This window comes from Drosophila virilis, chromosome X (genome assembly GCF_030788295.1).
Source record: "Drosophila virilis strain 15010-1051.87 chromosome X, Dvir_AGI_RSII-ME, whole genome shotgun sequence".
Taxonomy (NCBI): Eukaryota; Metazoa; Arthropoda; class Insecta; order Diptera; family Drosophilidae; genus Drosophila; species Drosophila virilis.
The window spans coordinates 26,962,501-26,984,866 of NC_091543.1; the positions used below are offsets into that span (position 1 = coordinate 26,962,501).

General features: G+C 37.0%; 2 protein-coding genes across 13 annotated transcripts in view; both read left to right on the forward strand.

Moving 5' to 3' along the window:
• The window catches only part of mmd (disintegrin and metalloproteinase domain-containing protein mind-meld), a 47,557-nt gene that overhangs the window by 4,766 nt on the left and 20,425 nt on the right, over positions 1-22,366 (forward strand). For 6 of the 12 annotated variants that reach the window (XM_032439808.2, XM_032439809.2, XM_032439798.2 and 3 more), the window contains exons 2-18: positions 3,871-4,622; positions 11,183-11,233; positions 11,369-11,571; positions 11,910-11,966; positions 12,325-12,398; positions 12,509-12,581; positions 14,989-15,135; positions 15,204-15,494; positions 15,556-15,725; positions 15,838-16,007; positions 16,461-16,624; positions 17,103-17,267; positions 17,335-17,479; positions 17,546-17,717; positions 17,969-18,088; positions 18,219-18,396; positions 18,566-18,716. In XM_032439808.2, coding sequence (XP_032295699.1) covers positions 4,553-4,622; positions 11,183-11,233; positions 11,369-11,571; positions 11,910-11,966; positions 12,325-12,398; positions 12,509-12,581; positions 14,989-15,135; positions 15,204-15,494; positions 15,556-15,725; positions 15,838-16,007; positions 16,461-16,624; positions 17,103-17,267; positions 17,335-17,479; positions 17,546-17,717; positions 17,969-18,088; positions 18,219-18,396; positions 18,566-18,716 — 2,401 coding nt within the window. In that variant the 5' untranslated portion in view covers positions 3,871-4,552. Of the gene's footprint in view, positions 1-3,396; positions 3,526-3,870; positions 4,623-11,182; positions 11,234-11,368; positions 11,572-11,909; positions 11,967-12,324; positions 12,399-12,508; positions 12,582-14,988; positions 15,136-15,203; positions 15,495-15,555; positions 15,726-15,837; positions 16,008-16,460; positions 16,625-17,102; positions 17,268-17,334; positions 17,480-17,545; positions 17,718-17,968; positions 18,089-18,218; positions 18,397-18,565; positions 18,717-19,954; positions 20,061-22,366 lie in introns of those variants that run through there. The other 6 variants (XM_032439803.2, XM_032439805.2, XM_032439810.2 and 3 more) reach the window with 4 other exon arrangements.
• Positions 12,718-14,220, forward strand: LOC116652049 (ubiquitin-conjugating enzyme E2-22 kDa). The gene has a single exon (XM_032439811.2). The coding sequence runs from the start codon at positions 12,897-12,899 to the stop codon at positions 13,494-13,496; it is 600 nt and encodes a 199-aa protein (XP_032295702.1). The 5' UTR covers positions 12,718-12,896; the 3' UTR covers positions 13,497-14,220.

Consider the following 22,366-nt stretch of genomic DNA (forward strand, 5'->3'; position numbering starts at 1 on the left):
TTGAGCCCAGGCTGCGTGTTTTGTTTAGATTTTTCCTTCATTTTTTGTGCTTACATTTAGTAAATTTGGGTTTATTGTACCCCACGGTAGGCTGGTATGGGGCACTTTAAGAGCACAACTTAAGTCTTTTGAAGAGATCGAGTATTTGAATACAAGGGGCATAGTATTTCATTGTTCCATACAAAATTTCCGTTCAGTTGGTTGGGAGTTTTTCCAATCCAAACGTAAAGTAGACTCTCTATTGATTCTCGCGAGCAGCGCGAATGTTATTATATCAAATTTCACATCAGACTTGAAATGCTAATTGTGCCAATGCCTGGAGCTTTTCAAAGTTAAAAGCCAAAACCACATTGCTGTCATAGCAATAGCGTCTACGGCTTATGTATAAGTCCTATATCGAGTCAGACATGCCCAAAAATATCTGCTTGGAGCTATGTGAAAATCAGTCAAGTTTTACAATCCGACATTGGCATGGAGACAAATGCACACTTACACAACAGCCGAGTTCTTTATGTACTTTGTGTGGCCCACGAGCCCTCGAGTTGAAATTTTTGTTGCGGCTTATTGGGCGCTAGGCCTATGCAAACCAAAAGATAGATTCCCCTTAAAAATAAAAAAGTAATAATAAAAAAAAAACATACAACAATGGCCACTGCAGCACAATGCCGCTGGCAACAAATGCTGTGTGATTATGCAGCCGCATGATTGAAGCCGTGGCGAAATGGCGCCCCCAATTTCCCCATTGCTGCTGCGGCTGTCATTAACAGGGGTGGCCATGCGATGCCAATGCGGATTATCTGTGTGCCCAGTGCTGGCCACAGGCAGGCCGCAATCAAACTTTCAATCCGTGCCCTTGCTTCAGACATCAATTTTTCAATCCGAGCCCTTGCCTCAGACATCAATTTTCCAATTGTGTTGTGGACCGCAGCTGGAGCTCAGTAACTCAGCCAAATAGGACTTGTACATCACGTTTCTTGTCGAAGTATACCCAAAATATAGATAACTAGAGAAATTATTCGGCGCTGATTGATTTACATAATGTTGAAAATGCATTTGGTATCAAATTTGTTGGCGTTATTTGCGCCAGCTTCAGGAAGATTCATAGTCGCACAAAATGCCGCCGCGCGTTTTGGAAGTCAGCTAAAAAAATGTGTAAGCCACAGCTGAATTTGAACTAGCACCTGCCGCTTGTAAGTCCGACGCTAAAGTTCAGGTAGTTGTTACAAAATCAGCCAAAATGTTGTTGCTCCTAAGAATATCAAAAATTGTTGCTGAATTTGAACCCGCGTGTTGCCACTTGTGAGTGCGACTTCGATTCGAGTTGAATGTATAGGAACAGTGACATTTGGGAACCTCCTCCAAGAGCTTAAAAAATTATACCTTTACTCTTTTTGTGAGATATATATATCTAAAGGTATTTTTTTTTTTTAATTTTAGGGACAAAAATAGCTATCAAATTGGCTTAAACATTAAAAGTAATCTTATTTTCGAAATGGACAAATGCGTTAATTCCAATTGAATTAATAGATTTATGTTCATTTAAAATAAAGCCATGACCAAAATGTGAATCCGAATGAATATCGCTTCAGTTGTGTGCGTTAAGTGTTGGGATTTATTATAAAGCGCGACTTAATACTTAAACAACTTTACTTTGAAAGTAAATTTTGCCTACAGCTGCTTTTAGTCGACTCTGCACAATCTTATTTTATTTTTGTTTTGATATATTTTTTTTTATATAAATTGCTTTATGGCAGACTGCAGTAAAATATTATGTGCGGCTTGCTTTAAAAACCTAGCATATTGAAATGCGAACAAAGTTTGAAAAAGGCGAGTTCCCTGTCTATAAGTTATTTTAATTTGCAAATAGTTGACGTAGTACTGCAGCGATGGCTTATTGCAATAGAATGAATAGCTGCTAAAAGCTTAGAGGAATTACAAACATTTTTAATAACATCAGCGTCACGATGGGAGTATTTAATTTGCCCCTCCGGCTATCTATGCCCCTATTTACAGCTAACTGTTGACTGTTATGTTAATTAAATCTACAGGTAAATAGAAAGGCATTAAGAGAAAAGGTATATTCTTGGAAGCAGTTTTTAATTACCTACATTACATTAAAACACATTAAAAGAAAGAGAAAAAGAAATGCGTAAGAAAGTTCCTTTTTGTAAAGAATATAAGTTATAAGAATAATAAGATAGACAGGGCGGGTCAGTAAGAGGTTGAATGAAACAGGAGTGAAATTAAATAGTTTGAAAAGAGATAGAAAAATAAAGTTGCAAAATCATTGCTAAGTTGCATGAAAGTATAGAAAATGCTTTACCAGTGAAAACATTTTATTCGCAGAAGTAAACAGTCAAATCAAAGGATAGTTTCCCTGGCAGCTAATTGATATTAGCGGCGGTCGGTTACGAGCTGATAAAAGCTGCTCGCACAACAATGAAATTAACTGAGAACATCGAAAATGGACAAATTAATTGACTTATAGCACAATCCAATTATAAACGAGCGGCATCCGCACAGTTGACGTTATTCAGGGACATATTCGCATCATGATTTGTTTATGTATCCACTTTGTGCACCCTTGACTGGCTAGCCGTCTATCCATCCGTTCGCATGAGGGTCGCCGCAATTAATTATTTAAGCAGTTCGGGCTTGTCATTGCATTTGCAATGATTTAACTATGACCCCTTTATGGCTGCCCTTGGTTAATTAGGCGGCAAACAGTGGAAGAAATCAAACAATACTCGGCACAATACAAACTTTCTCATTATTAATTGAGTTGCTGTTTCAAAAAACGATAACATTTTGGTCATATAGAAATTCTTCTCAAATTAAAGCATAAGTGTAGGTGTTAGTTAAGAATAATTTGCTGTCAATAATTATTAATTGTATAATTATCAGAAATATTGCATAAATATGTATATTTTTGCCTTGAGGTTAAGTTCGTGACCCCGATTTTCCACATCTGCGAACCATAATTGTTTTAAGCCTGGGCTTGTCATATATTTCCCAAATATTAATGAAACAATTCAATTTTTGATTTCTTTGCCCATTCTACTGAAAATATTTCAAGTCGTACATATTTTCATATAGAAGTTTCGGGCTACATTAGATCTAGATAATATAGATGGATCCAGCTAATTATGATTTATACTAGGTCGCCTTCAAAGGCATTTAGTTTGAACCAAACTTTTCAATATGATTCCAATTCCTGGCTATCAACCTTACTCTTTATATGAAATAGCATGGTCCTCGACTAAGACAATACTTTATCACCTTTGGTATTCGTTTTAAGCCCACTGTACGGAAGCTACAGTGTCTGCAAATCGAGATTTGTTGACGAGCATCTGCAGTTGCTTCGGCCGGGGCCGATCGCTTAGTCGTGGATCAGTGATCGGCCAGCGCGTTTTGCCGGAACAATACATAAATTAATGGTCATATTTATACACTTTTAATACTGTTTATATCAAAATATGATTATTAGTTCATTTAACATGTTGCTAACTGCTAAATATTCCAATTGTAAGTGCCAAGGATAATTGTCTAGATCTTTCAAATGTGAAAACGTATATTTACATATATATATTATTATATATAAAGATAAATATACATATATTTATTTTCGCCAAATATCTTAAATTTGCATTGAACCGATTGAATATCTAGCTTTCTAGTTAAGAGCATTATAATGCTCACCCTCATTAAACTTTTTTACCACATATGCCCAGTATCTGTTTTATGTATGCAAGGATGTTTTATTTGATGTCCTGCTCAATTAAAGTGGCATATACAAATTTGTACAGTCTAAGCATTTTCCGACTTAGATAAATAAATAATCTTGTATATGTATTCTATATGTCTTTGCAGATCGGCTTCGTATGATAGACAATTGCAATCGGTATACGCCCCTGAACGGCGGGCGTTTGTGACAAGTTTCTGGTGAAGCGAACAGCAATTATTTTTTTATTGTGATTGTGAAACGAGAGTTGAAAAACAGTGATTTTTTGTTTATTTTTTTGAAACTCGTACAAGTAATAAGTGATTATTAAAAAAGTGCTAGACCTAAGTGTGTGAAAAGGGGCGGCAAAATAGTCGTAAGGAAGCTGGTCAGCAAGGGCATTGTGCAGCGCGAAATGATGCCGCAATATCGACTTGACCTGCACACTGACGTCAGCCGAGCAACACCCAGTCACGCCTGCCCGCCACTGCCATACAACACAACCTCTGCCTCAGCCACAGCCAAGGCCACAGCCACAACCTTAGCCACAGCAGCTGCAACAGTCACTGCAACAGTCCCAGCCTTAGCTTCTGCCACCAACTGCTGTGGAAGATCAAGCTAAACCACAAGCAACATATTAGAAAGAATTAAAGCCAAACAATTAGAAGCCAATTTCCTCAGAGCTTGAAAGCAATTGCGACAATCGTATGTGAGTGAGAGATTGCGGCTGTATCAACTAAAAAGCCTATCAGCCAGCAGCCGTTTGAAGCAAGTCACCTTTGGTCGGGAGAGCACCAAGGCCAACGAGAAGACGTCAGTGCAACCGCCGTCATGTGGATAACACTCGCTTCTTTGGTCGTCATCATAGCCCAGCTTTGTGCCTTGGTCCACTCCGCTGGTGGTAAGTACATTATGTATATATAAGTAATTTCCCCATATACACGATTAGGGCTCCACATATTGAAATGCTTTCAACGAGGCTTATTTCAACTCATGAATTCATGGTTAAATGGTTTTTTCTTTAAAGATACAGAATTATGCCTATTGAACAAATGTTGGCCGTGCGCTGCATTTGCATAAATGTGTTTGACATTTACAGCAGTCGTTTGCAAATTAGATATTCAAATTATTCACAAATTAAAATCGTCAATTTTGTTCTCATTTTTCATCATTTATTTTGTATTGTTTTTATTTGATTCACTTCAATTGGCACACAAATTGGCTTGTAGATATTTGTAATTATAAATATTATGCATTATCAATTTTGCATTTTTTTCTATTCATCAAATTTGCATTTAATTTTGTTTTTGTGTGCAAAATAAAACCGTGCAGCATTTACATGTAAATTTGCTTATTAACTCTGGCATCAAAGCGCAGTTTTCTCTTTTTTTGGCGTGTGACCACAGCCTAATGGGGTTTTTTGTTTTATTTAATATTCGCAAATGTTTGCAAACGATTGCATTGTAGCTAGTCGATACGTCAGACTCGTTATGTTATATAAGCCTGCGCAAGTAGTTGGGACACGTTTTGTTTAAGGACATGAAAGTTTTCGGCGAAAAATATTGTCTTCTGATAAAGTCCAAATTTTATATCTGATTCATACTTTATGATTGAGCTCCGTAGAGCTCCAGACCGTTATCTTAACATCTTGAAGAGCACAGGCTACTCTGACCTTCGGCTATGCTCCTGATGTATCAATATATCCTTTAGTTTAGTTTAGTTCTCTTGTTTGGCTAGTCCTTACCTCACTTAAGAAACGCATCTGTCGAGGACTGCACTTCCTGTCAATCTTGCTTTAAATTGTTGCACTCAGCGTTTGAATATCTGAAACTAAAACTCTGTAAAATCGGGCGAGTGGATTACATTGCCTAGAAGATGTGCTATGGTTTTTAAATATGTCTTTTGGTTGTTCGATAAAGTTCGAGCATCATTGAATACTTGTGTCGGATTTTTGCAATAGTCACACTATTTCAAAAAGTGTTCCTAAATTATAGGCATTACGAGTCCTATTGCAATATGTAGCTGTCTTAGATTAAGTTTTTATGTACCATTACGAGTTTTGACTATTAATGACTATGTGCCAAGCAAAATTCTAATGGAACTTTGTTAAGTCCACATGCTCAAATGTTTTCAGATATATATAGCTCTTTCTTAAGAACTTATGATATAGAAACAAGAACTAATTATTGTTCAGCGATTATATATAATTTCCTATCGTTAGAGAATATATATCATATTATTGCAGTATATTTGATCTGACACCCAGAATCGGCTTTATGCAACAATCCGTACCATAAGTTCAAATATCTCCATATAGAAATGCATATGAATATGTGTGCATGTATTAGGACCGGAAACTCATGTTCCGGCTAGTCCCAGATAGCCAAAAGATATTTTATGATTAATGAAAAACCATACTCAAAACTTTAATGACTGCAATAAAAAGCAAGTTCTCGATGCAATTCAATGCAAATGCATTTTCATCTTTATCCAAAGATTAGTTAGTTTCAATACTATAATTTAAGGTAAATTATGACAAATCGTTAATTACGAGTTTAATTTTTTATTTTGGTAAATTATTCCATTTACTGAATATTTTTTTTTTACCATTTGCTATCATTTTATTAATTCAATAAAGTCACTTTTAATACGCTCTTTTGGTCGATAGGACTTTTTTACTTAATCCATAGCAATATTTCAAGCCATTAATAAGCTGATATTGTTGGTAAATAAAATATTTTTTTTTTGAAAAATGGAGATGAAGTAGCAACTAGCGTTAACAGGCTGTACTTATGTTTCGATGACCCTTAAGCTAATGGGTGAGCTCTTACAGTCCATGCTAATACAAATGCTACACTACTACATCTGCTGGCAACTGACATTCGATTTCTTTCCCTTTTCATCATTTGAATATATTTTAAGCAATGCTGTTTGACGGAAACGTCCTTGAGAACTACTCAACCTTGACGCCAGAAATGTGCAATCGTCTGCATTGAATAAACCTATTTATATTTTTATCCTGCACGTCTTACAGTACTTTTTGAAGGACTTCTTGAAGGACTTACAGCATGCATAAGTAGCAACATTTTTTCAAGAAACATGTATATCAATCGTCTTTATGTGAAACTGTTTGCCTGACTGATTGGCTGACTGAATGACAGAGTGTATGACTGACTTGCAGGCCATTGATCAATACGTTTTTTAGTTTTACAGCTGCACGAGGCTTTTGGGAGATTTCACCTGCAAGTAAAAAAAAAAAAATGTAAAACGGTTGTATGAAACAATTTTTCATTTTCGAAGGTCTATATGGAAATTTATTATAGGCGTGAATCACATACATTACAAACTCCATCGCTCTTCTGTGTTTTAGTGACATTGATCTTTGCAAAAGATCCTTGTGAAAATCAATTTGATTTCACCCCACCTATATGGTAAATTCAGCTCAAAGACTATACAACGAAAGTTTATTTTTCGTCTTCAAGCTTTGTCTCACAGGAGTAAAATACTTTGAAAATGTATATTCCAAGTCTTGGAACTTATTTCGATAAGAATAAAATTCATTTTAAATATAACTTAGGATAGCACGCATCCATTTAAATCTTTCTTTGCCAGAAAAAACTCTCAAGAAGCTGCCATGTAATAAAGACAGAAAGGCCAGCATTTTTGTTGTTATCGATTGTCAATAGCTACAAACAATCGAAAAATTAAACACCAAATGCAGTAAGTGGCAGCACCAGCACATTGCAATTTGTTAGGTGTAGACAATGACAAATGAATAGAAAAGGTTATATTTCGTATAAACTGCTCAGCCTTGTGTTTACACGGCCTGAGCACAACTCAGGCGAAAACTCAGCGAGAAACTCAGACTGTGTAAATATATAGCCTAAGGAATTCTTGGGGTTTTTGTTTTACACAGTTTACATTCTTTGGTTGGTTGGTTTTTAACGAGAAATAGAAATAGGATGCCGCAAAAAGTTTAAATTTGGCTTTATTGAAGTTTAAGTAACTTTTTTTGTGCTCCCCAAAGAGCTCAACCCTTGGGATTTTTCATTTTTTTTTAACAACACATGTCACGCTTTCATCAAGTCGCCGGCGTGATTTACTTTTGATTGATGCTCATTTTGTGGGATTTGGCCCAACTATGTGACTGGGCGGTTGGTTTGTATACCACTTGGCGTGCAACAATGCAAAGCCCCAATATAAACACATTGTGCAAATATAACTCAAGTTTTTTATTTTATTTTTTATATATCATTTTTTTGCGTTGCCAGCTAAATTTCAGCATTGACAGCAGTCAATACTGATGTGAACTCCCAGCGGCGATGGGCTTTAAGCTCGCATCGATGAGCAAATAATAGTGTATCCCTCTGTGCTTTATTTTTTTGCGGACCCTAACAGGCAGCTTTCCCTATTTACCACATCAATTAACTGGAAAAAAAGAATAGAAGTACAACTAATTGAGCTCCGGTCGGTAGAGCGCTAGCAGATATACGACTAAGACATATCCCGAAACCAAGGCCAAGCTTCCCTTTGTAAATGCACACAGAAAAACTCACATTTATGTATTTGATTACTGTGTCTCTTCATCCCTTTGCTCTACACTATGTATAGCAACTGTATTCTCCATTAACGTCGGTGCTTATAGTCCGATCTTTTATCTCAGATCTGTTTAAATAAGGCATGCAAAAGTGTGTATATATTTCAAGTTAAGGCTCTGCCTCCCATTTGGGAAGAAATTATGGAGGTATGCAAAAGATCGGAATATGTACATATACCATAAGAATCGAGCTCTTCTACTTTTTAATAGAGAATGTATATTTAGAATTTTTAAGTCCTTCGCTTTTGTTGAGATTGATGCGTTGATGCTGACGGACATGGCTAAATCTCTGTCCTGATCAAACATATAAATACTTTTTGGGTTCGTGGTTGCCCTTTTTCTGCCTGTTACATAAAATCACAAAAACATTATACATTTTTTCTTACCCATTTACCCGTTTTTAATGGGTTCAGGGTAAAAAAAAACTCATCTACATATTTCAAAGCTCCAAAATAGGCTGTGCTCATTCATGAACGAGCACGCATTGGATGCAGGACCGCCAATACTTGGGCTTATCAAGGCTTTTCTATGCTTTTAAAAGCCCACCTTTAAAAGAGGGAACATGCCTGTGCATACTCCTATATCCTTTAATTCCTCTAGTTAGAGTGCTATACTCGATTGCAAACTGAACAAGTCTACATTTGTGTACTGCGTACTCTGTGACACTCGACCGCAATGCACTCACTTGTCATTTTTTAACCAAAACTGTCATGTCCTGGCTTACCTCTTACCTTAGGGAGCTGGCAGCTGGCTTGTGGTTGTGGACGTAGCTACAGTTTAAGCTAATTGTGCATCTGACGATTTACTTTTTGCTGCACAAATACCTCTTACTTATTAATTGTGGATTTTATTCTGTTTTAATAGAATTTATTTATTTTTAAAATATTTTTCTATTTGTGCCCATTTTAAGGAGTCTCTTGTTATCATCAACTGTCCTGAATTATGAGATGCTCAGTTAGTGCCAAAATCCCTTTTCAAAATGCAACATTTTGCACCCACACCTGGGATCAGTTTACAGCATTTAATCCGTCTGTAGTTGAAATTCAACTTTTATTGAGTTGCCTTAGTTTCTAAGCAAGATTTCTAATTTTAATAATACCTAATGATTGCCATTTGACTAATATATAGCACATACATTGTCTTCAACTCAAAGTACGCAAGCGAACGTATTCGTCAATATTAACTAAAAATGTTTAGGCCATTATACAATATAAAGTTATGAATAGCAGTCTTTACGTAAGCGTTAATATGTTAGCCTGTTAGAAAATATTTATAAGTACTTAAGTGCATACGTGTTTATGGGATTAAAAACGATTATTAGTGGGCGGGAGTTTTGTATGGATGCACATAATAATATATGCAAGGCACACAATAGGGGTAACTCATTTTGTCGACGCCCATTAAACCCTTTGCTATCCACGGTTGCTCAGGCAATTCGAATAATTAGTTTTACTTGTCCATGTTGGGCGCCGGATATTAATATGCACTAGCCATCGGCAGAGCTTGCATTAGAGCTTTGTTTTGCATGTGTTTCAATTTATGCTGGTTTCATAGAAGGCGTAATTAATGATAAACGCATACTTGGCCAATTCGAAATTCGAAATTCGAAATGCATTTTGTGGCGCACAAACGTTGTGCGTAAATTGAAATTTAACTTATCATTTATTGTTTAATTGTGGTTAGGCAAGTTTTACTGGGGGAACCACAAATTGTTAATTTGTAACGGCCCATAACGGTCCAAATTTTAAATCAAATTATAATTTCATATTCTGTTGAATTAAAACATTTATTTTGTCATTTTAGCATGTTATTTGTAATGTTTGAAATTAGTTTTGCTTTCATTTAATTTGCAATTTTCAGTACAATAAGCAAATTATTTTGTTAAATTTATCTAAAGGCTTTTAACTTTTAATAATGTCCATCGTATCGTTTTAGAATTCCTACGCTTTACCGTCGTGTCCGAAATTTGGCAAAGCGTTTGGATTCTGAAACGATATATGGTCGGTAACAACAAAAACAGAAATTACAGCCCAATATATAGTCCGTAAATTGGGAAACAGGCAGCTCTCATGTTTCCGTTTCTTGGAAATCAATTTTAATTGAAATTATTGTCATAGACGGGCTATTGACAAAATTTGAGAAGCAGTCCGATTGCAAAAAACTGTCTTGAGGCATTCAAGCTATTTACAGCTAGTTTTCAGCAAGCATATGCTTGTATTTATATGCTGAAGCTATTTTAGAAATTTGAAGAGGTTGTTGAGTAGAAGAACATTTTACGGGCTTGCCAATATGACATTAATCCATCAAATTCTTCAACTTTATGTCTACTTTATTCGCTTCAAATTGCAGGCTTTGAATAATTCTCATCTAGACCAATTTGATTGAAATATATATATATTAAATAATTGATTTGAGCTCTTTTAAGGGGGCTTTAAACATGACGCTAAAATATAGATCAGGGATTTTGCGGGGTTTTATGTCAAACTGATAGTTCATCATTTACTGAAGTTCCCGACTGAGGTTTACCTTCTCAGAGGAGAAGCTTTAACGAAATAAAAAATATTATTTATTATTTAATCTGTATAATCTGGGCGCTCTTCCCAGCTGCCATTTTCTAGGGCTGCCAGACTGCGGGTAAATTTATATGTTCATTCCAACTGAGTTTCTGAGTTTTTGGTACGTGAGCCTGAGTCTCCCAGACGAACACCGAGCTGAGAACTCAGGTCGTAAAAATACAGCTTTATACGCATAGCGATGCACACATAGCTACGTCTTTTATTGGAGCCCTCAATTGTTATTTCATCTAAAAACACAATGCACATTCACTAAAAGCTCAATATTAATAAAATACTTTTCTTTTGCAGAAGCTGATTATACACTCGATGATTCATTTTGGAACGAAGAAAGTCCAGTTGGTGAGTATATTTACCTAATAACAATTATTTTGCCATTATATGTGTAGGTTTAATGTTCATGAGGGAGTGTTATTCTTCGAATCGATAATTGAAGAAATACTTTAGCGAGCATTTTTAAATAACTCTTTGTTGCAGGCGAGGTGGAACGTTTACTCAAAGAGTATAGACAAAATCAGGAACTTGTGCGTCGTATTGGTGGACATTATTATCAAATAATCTATCCGGTGCAACTGCGTCATCACGAAAAGATGGGAATCTCAACTCGCGAAGTTAGTCCCCCAAAGGTACGCAAAGATTTGCATAAGAGAAATACTAGAAAAATCGAAACAAACACAATGGTATGTTCACATTTATTTTCATTCACTCGTGATATTGTTTGTCCCATTGTTTTTATCTCATATCATATAGTCCATAATCTACATTACCAATACATAACATACAGCCAGTCATCCAAATTTAATCAATATTAGTTTATATTGAAACACTTTAAGGACAATTATATGGTTTTTCCACTGCCCACTGCAATATTTATTCAAAACACAAAATGAATAGTCTGCAGAAATTCTTATTAAAATCGAATGCCTTGATGTGCTTTGATACTAAGTCTTAGATTCGTAAGAGAGTCCGCTTTTTGCCGATTATTCAAAGCGTGACGTTTTTTATTTTATTTTTTTAGCCGGGACAACGTCCACGCCCACATGATGACAGCGGATTCAGCAGAGGCAGGACAAAGGTATGTATGCCGAATTTTTAAATAAATATTTAAAGCCATAAATAAATGCACGGATTGTGTAATCGAATCCATTCCGTTTCTGATTGAAATCGATTTTGGAATGAGAATAAAAAGCAAGAGTTTTGCCAAGTTTCATGTTTCACATGATATAAAAAAGGGATTATTTATTTATAATTATATTTAATGTAGCTGAATTCGGGCGCATTCAAACAAAAGTTTTATAATAATATCAAATACAAATACAGTCAATTAAGTCCAGGTCAATTTGGCTAAAAGCCGGACAATTGGGAATATATTGTGTGCGGGCATTTGGTTACAGTATTAAAGATTGCTTTATTTTTGCCCTTTTAAATTTCAGAAACATTTTCATCGCACCTCACTGCTTATCAAGGCATTCAATCACAAATTCCGTTTGGATTTGGAATTGAACTCGTGAGTAGAATAAATAAAGCTGACTTATTGGTCAAATTAAACTAGTTAAGAGATTTGGTAGCTTATTCAGTATTTCTACTCCGCATTATATCTTCCGCCTCCTTTTACAGTCAACTACTTTCACCCAACATACAACAGAAACACTATCACGTCGGTGGATACCAAGTGGATGGCAATCGGCATGTAAGTAATGCACATTTAAAATATCCCAGCAATCTGTAGTGGTATAATTGTTGTGAAACAACGATAGGAATTTCAATTAAAATGTTGAGCCACAATTGAAAGTATGTTAAAATCTCATCAATCTAGCAGTCCGAATTCCGAGCCATTTGTATTCGAACAAGTGTCAGTTTTTAATAAAATAGAAAAACTGAAGCGTTTCGTATATAATATATATGGAAAACAACAAAAAAAAATCTTGGAACGTAAAGAATAAATACAGCGCGATTTACAACACAAGAACAACAAAAACAATAACAAGAACATCTTTGAGGAACCATGACAAACATGGCTGAGGCGCGCATCAAGCGCGAGTTTAAAGAGGCACTCAGCGGTGAAGAGTTCCGCCAGTGCCTGATCAAAATGGAGCTCGTCAATGATAGCTGGACAGAGCTACGCGGCGAGATAACTGGGCCGCGCGGCACGCCCTATGAGGGCGGTAAATTTGTGCTTGAAATCAAGGTGCCAGATAAATATCCATTCAGTCCACCAGAAGTTCGCTTTATGACACGCATCTGGCATCCGAACATATCATCGGTGACTGGGGCCATACGCATGGACATCCTGAAGGATCATTGGGCCGCAGCTATGACACTGAGCACTGTTTTGTTATCACTACAGGGTATGCTGACCGCTGCCGAGCCAGACGATTGGCAGGACTTTGTGGTTGCCTATCAGTTCAAAAAGCGGCACGATCTATTTTTACTAACGGCCAAGCATTGGACTAGCGCGTATGCGGGTGGATCCCGTACGTTTCCCGATTTGGATCTGAAGATTGAGCGTCTCAAGGATATGGGCATCGATGAGCATGAGGCGCGCGTGGTGCTCTCTAAAGAGAATTGGGATCTGGAGAGGGCAGCCGATTGTCTATTTATTTAGGTGTGCGGAACTGGGGTTCACAAAATCAACAACAGCACCAGTAACAACAATAACAACAACATCAGCAACATATTCAAAATCAACGAGCGATTATAAACAACAACAACAACAACAACAACAACAACAACATCAACTACAATAACATCAACACCAACAACAACAGAACCGAAAATAACAGCCCAAAATTCTAGTACAGTTTCATACAGCTGCCGCAGCAGTCAGATTTTCCAACATGCAAAGTGTAATCCATGGACCTGGTCCAACAATTTGCAACGCCCAAATTTGTATTATGTAGTATTTTTGTCGGTTTACAACATTTCGAAATTTATTTACTGTGTAATTCAAGTTTAGTGCTCGACATTCGGACCCCTTCTGGCTCGCCCGTTATTTCGAATGCCCAGGAATTCACCAGGACTCACGTTCTCATGTGTCACTGTGCTCTTGGCGAATTCTTAGGCATTCGAAATAAATATGGGAGACGGGATCGGTCGGTTTGTTCTGTTATTTTTGAGTGCATTGTACATTGCAGTTGATTTAGGTATACGAGTATGTTATGTAACAGATCCCAGGGTTTGCGCATACGCATTTATTGTTTTGCTAAATATCAATATTACTTGCACTTTAATAATCATAAAACAATGAAATACTAATAGTATTTTGCCTGAATTTGAATATTTTAAAAAATAAAATAAAGATCTATACTCTTGGGCATGCCGGTCTATAAATACCTATTCACATTGCGAATGGACGAGAAATAAACGAGCTGAGTCGATTTTGACATGTCCGTTTTTCTGTCTGTGTGGCGTCAAAAAGATAATTATCGATTTTGTCATAGTTATATTATAAGAGCTAGATACACTCGACCAAAATGTGGTAGAGAAATGTCTCGAAGCTAGAGCCAAGCGCCTTGGTATATATTCTCTTTTGACTGTCATGTTTAAATCCTGAGAATTTCAAAAGGATTAGACCAATTCTTTTGAGATTGTCTTAAGAGCTAAATACACTCAACCAAAATGGGGGTTCAAGTCTAGAGACTTGCGCCTTGTATTTGATGAGTTTTGAATATCAAATGTTAAGGTCCTAAAAATTTCATAAAAATTAGACCACGAAGCTACTCAGGAATGCACTTCTCAAATTCAGGGGCTCAGAAGGTGAAGTGCTTGTTGAATAGGAACTTGTTTAAGTTAGAGGAGACATTTATTATTAAAGTTGAATGCCTTGAAGTAGAACTAAGCAACTGCTTCTTAGAGGGCATTATAATTATAAACATGTTTTGCGAAGAAAAAGGCGCATAGGTCTGACTTTCCTTTTCAGGCAACACATATATCGAACAACTGTATCATATAGTTTCCATGGAAATAAGCGTATGAAAATTAAATTCTTAAACAAACAACTTTTGACCAAGCTCGGCGTTTACTAGTTGCCTCCATATAAGCATAATCTTGGCAACGTTGGACCACCATGTTATATAGCTCAATTGTTTTTGTTGCAGGACATTGAGCACTGTTACTATCATGGCACAGTGAAGGATTATCCAGGCGCTAGTGCCGCCTTTCATACCTGCAACGGCGTTAGCGGTGTCATACATATTGGCAACGAGACCTTTGTCATACATCCCTTTTACGGCGGTGATCTATCGGTAAGTTAGGTGATCCCAGGCTAAGGTAATTAACCTGTTACCAAATGCCCCGCTCATCATTGTTGTAGAAACATCCGCATGTGATTTTCGAGGCGCGCACCAAGGCCAATAAGGGTTGCGCCAACTCTGGCAATTTGGACTCGTGGCGTCTATCCCGTCGCACCAAGCACCTGTCGGCGGGCGTTGTCGATGAGATACACCCGAATGGGGCAGGCCGCTATAAGCGGGATGTGCGCGAGGCAACCAAATATATCGAGACGGCCATCATAGTCGATAAGGCCATGTTCGAGAAGCGGAACGGTAGCACACGCGCCGAAGTCATCCACGATGCCATACAGGTGGCCAATATAGCTGATTTGGTGAGCACACAAATGGCAATGAGCACTTATTTTGTAATTCTGATTATGTCCGCCTGCTCAGTATTTCCGCACGCTGAATACTCGTGTGTCTGTGGTGTACATTGAGACGTGGGGCAAGAACCAGGCGGCCATTGATGGCAGCAAGGACATTAGCAAGGCCATATCCAACTTTAATGACTACACTTCAAGGAATCTGTATCAAATCGAGAGGGATACCACACAGCTGTTATCGTAAGTAGACACGCACACACACACTCACACACACAGACACACACACACACACACACACACACGCATATACCCTATATAATGTGCATATGCACGTGCTTACTTGTTTTGACAGCGGGGAAACGTTCGCCGGGGGCGAGGCTGGCATGGCCGTGCCCGAGACTGTCTGCACGCCCCGTGCCGTTGGCATCAGTGTCGATGTCAATGTGTATGAGCCGCACCTTTTGGCGGGCACAATGGCCCATATGATTGGCCACAATATTGGCATGGGCCACGACGATGGGCGTAAGTACAATTAAATCTGTTGCCAGGCCAACCTCCAAAATATTAGCGAATTTTGGCCAAAATAGTTTGCTTAAATAATTAATTTTTTGAGAATTTTAATTACATTTGTATTTCCTAAATAAATAAATAAATCACCAATACACATTCTGTTTTAAACTTTCTTGATATTATAATAATTGTTTCTTTATTTGAAAAAAAAAAATTGTAGAACATTCTTTTGAAATTCCTAAAATTTTAAAAAAATAAGTATTAATACTTCAATTTTATTGTAGTACATTTATTTTGAAATACGATTTGTGTTGCTTTAAGATTTGACATTGCTTGTGTATATTGAACGTGTACATTAGGTAGGATTATTTTTTATATGTACTAAGAACTTTGAATTCTTAGTATTTATGGAATTGAAGCTTTTGTGTTAAATGTATTGTATGGAATTTCCGCAATTTTATGCAGGTGAGGAATGCTTCTGCCGGGACTGGCATGGTTGCATCATGGCGCAATCAATAGTCGGCCAGGAGAATGTGCAGCCATACAAATTCTCAGAATGCAGCAAAAAGGATTACATTGACGCATTGCGAACGGGTCACGGGCTTTGTTTACTCAACAAGCCCAACGAGGTGAGATACGTCGCGTCCCCCCCTCTTGCCACACTATCGGTACCCAATAGGTTTTCAGCTGGCTCTGCGGTCAGTTGCTAGGGAGGTTAACTGTTGCGTAGTAACTGCATCAGCACAGATAAACTCAATTAGAGTGCTTTGTACAAGAGACTAAGAAATACCCCTTAATAAGTATCCCAAAACAAAGATATAACTAAGCGTAAGAATAATTAAGTTCATTGTCAATTTAAATATGCAGAAAAAATTATTATTTTTATTTTTAATCAAAACGTTTTCTTTTCTTTGAACGAAATGTATATATTAAATTGAGAGATATTTAGCTACTTTTGATTAAAAATATTATATATTATTTTTAATAAAATATATAAACTAATATAAGGCAAAAGTTATTATATTGCTAGGAATTGCTTACGACCATTTACGAACCTATTAATATCCAGCACAGAAATCAAAATATATATATTCCCATCATTTGCAGATTGAGTTGCGGCGCAACTGTGGAAATAAAATCATCGAGGAGGACGAGGAGTGCGACTGCGGCACGTTCGAGGAATGTGCATTGGATCCCTGTTGCGATAGCATCACATGTAAGCTGAAATCCGAAGCACAGTGCGCCAGTGGTGCCTGCTGTGACCAATGTCGGGTAAGTGAAAAGTGAAAAGTGGAAAATGTGATTGCTTTTGACTTGAACACAATTGTGTTTATGCCAGCTGCGACCCAAGGACTACATATGCCGCGACTCGCATAACGAATGCGATTTGCCCGAGTATTGTGACGGCGAGGTGGGCCAATGTCCCGTTGATATCTACAAGAAGAATGGCTCCCCCTGCGGCCTTAGCAAGTCAGGTGTTTCGGGTAATGGAGCGACACATCATATTCCAGTCTGGCTTGGTATTGAAATTATGACATATTTCTCTTCAGGCTATTGCTTCCAGGGATATTGCCCCACCCTGAATTTGCAATGCGAGGCCATTTGGGGCTACGGCGGCTTTGCGGCCGATCGTCAGTGCTATGAACAGTTTAACTCGAAGGGTTCCATTAACGGCCACTGCGGTCGCGATGCCAACGATCATTACATTAAATGCGAGCCAGAGTAGGTGCCCTTGAATATTATGCGTATTGCTTTCTTAGATTACAAAAACCCAAAACCAAACAAAAAAAAAAAAACGCTTTGTACTAATGCATATTGCATGACTAACATTTCATATGATTTGCGTATTTGGTGCTTTCAACAGTGAATACTGCGAATACTTTTGATATTTCAAATCAAGTACTTGAACCAGTCATGAGTGATTATCAATTAACTTACAAACAATATTTATTCCCCTAATTCTCCGGCAACAGGAACGTACAGTGCGGCACGCTGCAGTGCAAGGAGGGCGAGCGACAGCCAGTGAATGATGGAATCGACCAGCTGTACTCGCGCACAATTATCTCCATCAAGGCGCAGGAATACGAATGCAAGTGCGTAGCTCGGTTTTGGTGATGGGGGGCTTTGCATTGGGACTGGGGTTGGGGTTGGGCTGGGGAAGGTTGCTTTTTTATTTTTTTTGAGCCGGGCACATGACTGTAATACACTTGTATACATTTGCAGGGCAACCAGCGGTCAAGTGGGCTCCAACAGCTATCCAAATCACGGTTTGGTCAAGGATGGCACACCATGCGGCGATAATTTGATTTGTCTTAACCAAACGTGTGTTAGTCTCTTTCCGCATGTGGATCAAACCAAGTGCCCAACAAATAAGCAGGGTCAAGAGTGCTCTGAGCGTGGTGTAAGTTCAAAAAGTGGAACACACAGACAACAAAAACTAACAAAATACAAACACAATAACAACAAAGACAATAACAACAGCATCTATCCAACCAACCGCCTGAATATCCACTTATATATTTTTATACGTACATATTTTTTTCCACCCCATTGGTTATGCCATTCCACAGTTCTGCACCAACGCAAATCGTTGCTTCTGCGATATGGGCTGGGGCGGCACAGACTGCAGTACGGTCGTCCTTTTGACAACACCACTGCCAACCGAAGCATTGCCAACGCCGGAGAATACAATCAAAATGGAGAAGAAAGAAACTCCATATGGTAAGAAATAGTGGGTGTGGGCCGAGGTCAGCGAAGCCTCGTACCTGGCATCAACATATGTATTGGAATACATGCTAACCGAATTTAACCACAAATCTAATTAGATCAGAACTAACATTATTTTAACATAACTTACCTAGCCGAACCGGCATTATGGAGGGGCATCAGTTATGCACCGGTACTAACGGTACTAACGCTTGCCACAACTGAACCCAAATAGCGAACTCACAAGGTCTCTCGATATGATTGATAATTGATTTGATTGCAATTCGATACCATCGATATACACAATTTGTTTCGATAACTCGTATGACAATGGTAATTACATCGATTGCTAGTTTTGTTAGGTAAATAGCGTAAGGGCCAAAAATCGAATCCACTTAATGTTTTAAGGTCCAGCCGTATAGGTACAGCATTACCCTACATAGCTTTACAGCTCTAAAGATATTCATATTGATAATGATATAGCTGGACCAACAACATCAAATCACAAACTCAATTCATCAACGATTCAAATATCGGTTTGTTCAATCCAACTCCAGTCTCAGTATCAGATCATACATTCCAGTTCCTCCAAAATTAAAATCTTTGACAAATTGAAAACTAGCAAATGTTCTGGGGTTCTGATACAAATATACATTTTGTCTATGTTTTTCTCTTGTTTCTATATTAACATGATTTGACATATCTAAAACAAATATAATTTCCACTGCAGCTCGACGATATTGGGATAAGGGGCACGACTTAAAAGCAAAAACTTTTATGATCTCAAACATATTTTACTTCCTGGTTTTCTTTTTTTTAGCTAAGACTGATATAATATGGATAAGTTTTGGGTTCTTTTGCTTAGAGGTATACAAATGTCATTAGATAAAAAAAAATTTGGTATGAATCCAGAAATCATTTATAGAAAATTAATGGAAACGGGTTTTCTATTGTCTTAAGCCTTGATTCTATGAAATCGGCTTATTTTCTGTTCTGTTTGTCTCTGTCCGGTTAGTTCGCTCAAATTTGACTAAATATCCCAGATTTTTAAGCATTTTTTATTATTAATTTAAATTAACAGTTGGGTCAATAGGAATCAATAAGCTTAGATGTTAGATACGCAAATAAAGATAACTTTAGTATTCAGATTTCAGAACAATTGCAGCATATATATACAAATTTATATAATTTGGAAAAAAAAGATTTAAAATCAGCGAAAAAAAAAATACAATAAATGCAACCACCATTTCCAGGCACCTCTGACCAAAATAGGATCAGCACATTAACCATGGTCATCATTTTAACAGTTATCGTCAAATGTGTCTTCATTAGTTTTGCAACACTGGCCGTTTGCTACAGGTAGAGTACCAAGCAACTCAACAATCGGTTACACCGATCACAAACACACATGCACTCACACATGCACATGCATACATATGTATACGCGTACACGCATACGCATAGAATGCAAACATAAAGTAGCAAGAAGAGCAAGAAAAAAAGGCGCAAGAAAATAAAGCTGTTGAGCCAACATCAGGAATGACTACTTATAGACCTGAAAAATACCCCGCGGGGGTTAAACTTATTTGTATGCTGCATGCTTAAAGCTTAAGGTCAGGCTTAGCAGTTTCTCTTTCTCTTTCGTTTTCTGTCTCTTTTCCTTGCTACTGCTTTCTATCGCGTTTTCTTACTCCCTCTCTTTCTCTCTCTGCCTCATTTTCGCTCATTTGAGTACGCTTTATAATTTGAAAGCTAACAATTTCTTTAAAGATAGGATATGCTTAAATGTCGGACCAATAGCTTTCAAATATGCCACACTATCCCGAACACGTACATATGTGTGCGTATGCATGTATGTGTGTGTGTGATTGTATGCATGTGCTCGTTTGCTTAAAGTATTTCGCAAACATATATGTTTGTATGTATGTGCATACATAGCTGCCACTGCCATTATGTATCAGGTTTCATTTGTACTTAATTATGTGTAATTTTCATTTATACTTTCAAGACTGAGAATCTATGTATCTGTATATGTGTACATATGTATTTTTGTACCTATGTATGGTATATACTCGTACATACATATATATATATGAAAAACTATCGAATTATTTTCTCGTTTTTTGTCCGTTTTATGGATTGTTTGTTGTATTTTGTTTTCATTGTGTGTGTTCGTTCATTTTATATTTCTTTTGTACCATATACATAATGACTTACGGTTTGTTTGTATGTATGCATATAGCTGCGTACATACGTATGCGTATGTATGTATATGTCTGTATGTATATATGTTGTTAAACACTTGATGTACTTATATATCTGCGCGCTGGTTAATGCTATTGAGTAATGTGTTTGTTTTCATTGTTGTTCGTATATCAAATGCCGTGTATGTATGTGTGTACCTTTAAACTGTATATGTATTCATATGTTGGACTTACAAAACACACTCGTCTGCATTCACATATACACATGCATTCATACTTACATATATGTAATATTTATGATCACAATCATGCACACTACAAAATAGACAAAATAGACAGAAACGCCCGAATTGCACCCACTAAACCTACTTCCTCCTCCTTAAATTTACAGACACACACGCACACAAACACACACAGAGACATACATACACACATACGCCGTGCACTTCCGGGAACACGATTCATGCACAAATGAATACTTAAGATCTTTTTAAGAAACCGACACCACGCTTTCGATATATTTGAAATCCATAGTTAAGCCTTAATACATACATACATAGAATTTAATGAACGTTTTAAACACTTCCCGAAGTAAATGTATGCGCAATATCCATTAACAAACGATCTTCAACAATCGTAAATGCGACACAGATACGTTGGTGTACAAATTATACATATGCATATATATTAGCATATTTTTATCAGTATATATCTCTGAGTTCGATTGTTTAAGGTCCTTTGTATCTATGTATATATATTAAAATGTTTTTGCTTGAATAACATATATGTAACATACATATACATATTTGCTAGGGCGTAGCTCGGCGGCGTGGTCTTTTTTATAGAATTTTTGCATAGCTTTGATTACCATTGTCATAGCCTGGGTGCTGCCGAAAAGTATAAAAAAAACAAAAGTCAAAAAAAAAAACAAAATTACAATAAAAAAAAAAAAACACTGAAAGAAATTAAAAATTGCAGTTCAACTGTAACTGAAAGTGTAAACTCGAGGCGCAAATGTGAGAATCGTTCGATTTCGGCTTCATTCGATGCGTTTTGTGGGCGAAAGAAACTTTTTGTTGGCAGCCCAACAACGGCACTTAATACCCATGCATGTACACATATATATATCTATAAATATAATATATATATATATGTGTATATGTATGCTTGTCAATTTTCATGCACATAAATGCCGAATTGCCTTTTCTTGTGTGCTGAGCTCTAATATTTTTGTGAAACCTCCAAAAATAACAAAAAAGAAAAACAATACAAAAAGAAAATGAAGAAAACGTACAAAATGTTATTTATTTGCTTGTTTTTTTTCGGCTGACCCACCACCCACCTGCTAAACTGATATCGGCGAAACCAACAACTTCAATAAAAAAAAAAAAACAAAATATATACATATGTGTAAATAAAATAAAAACAAAAAAACTATCAACAACAACAAAAAAACACCTG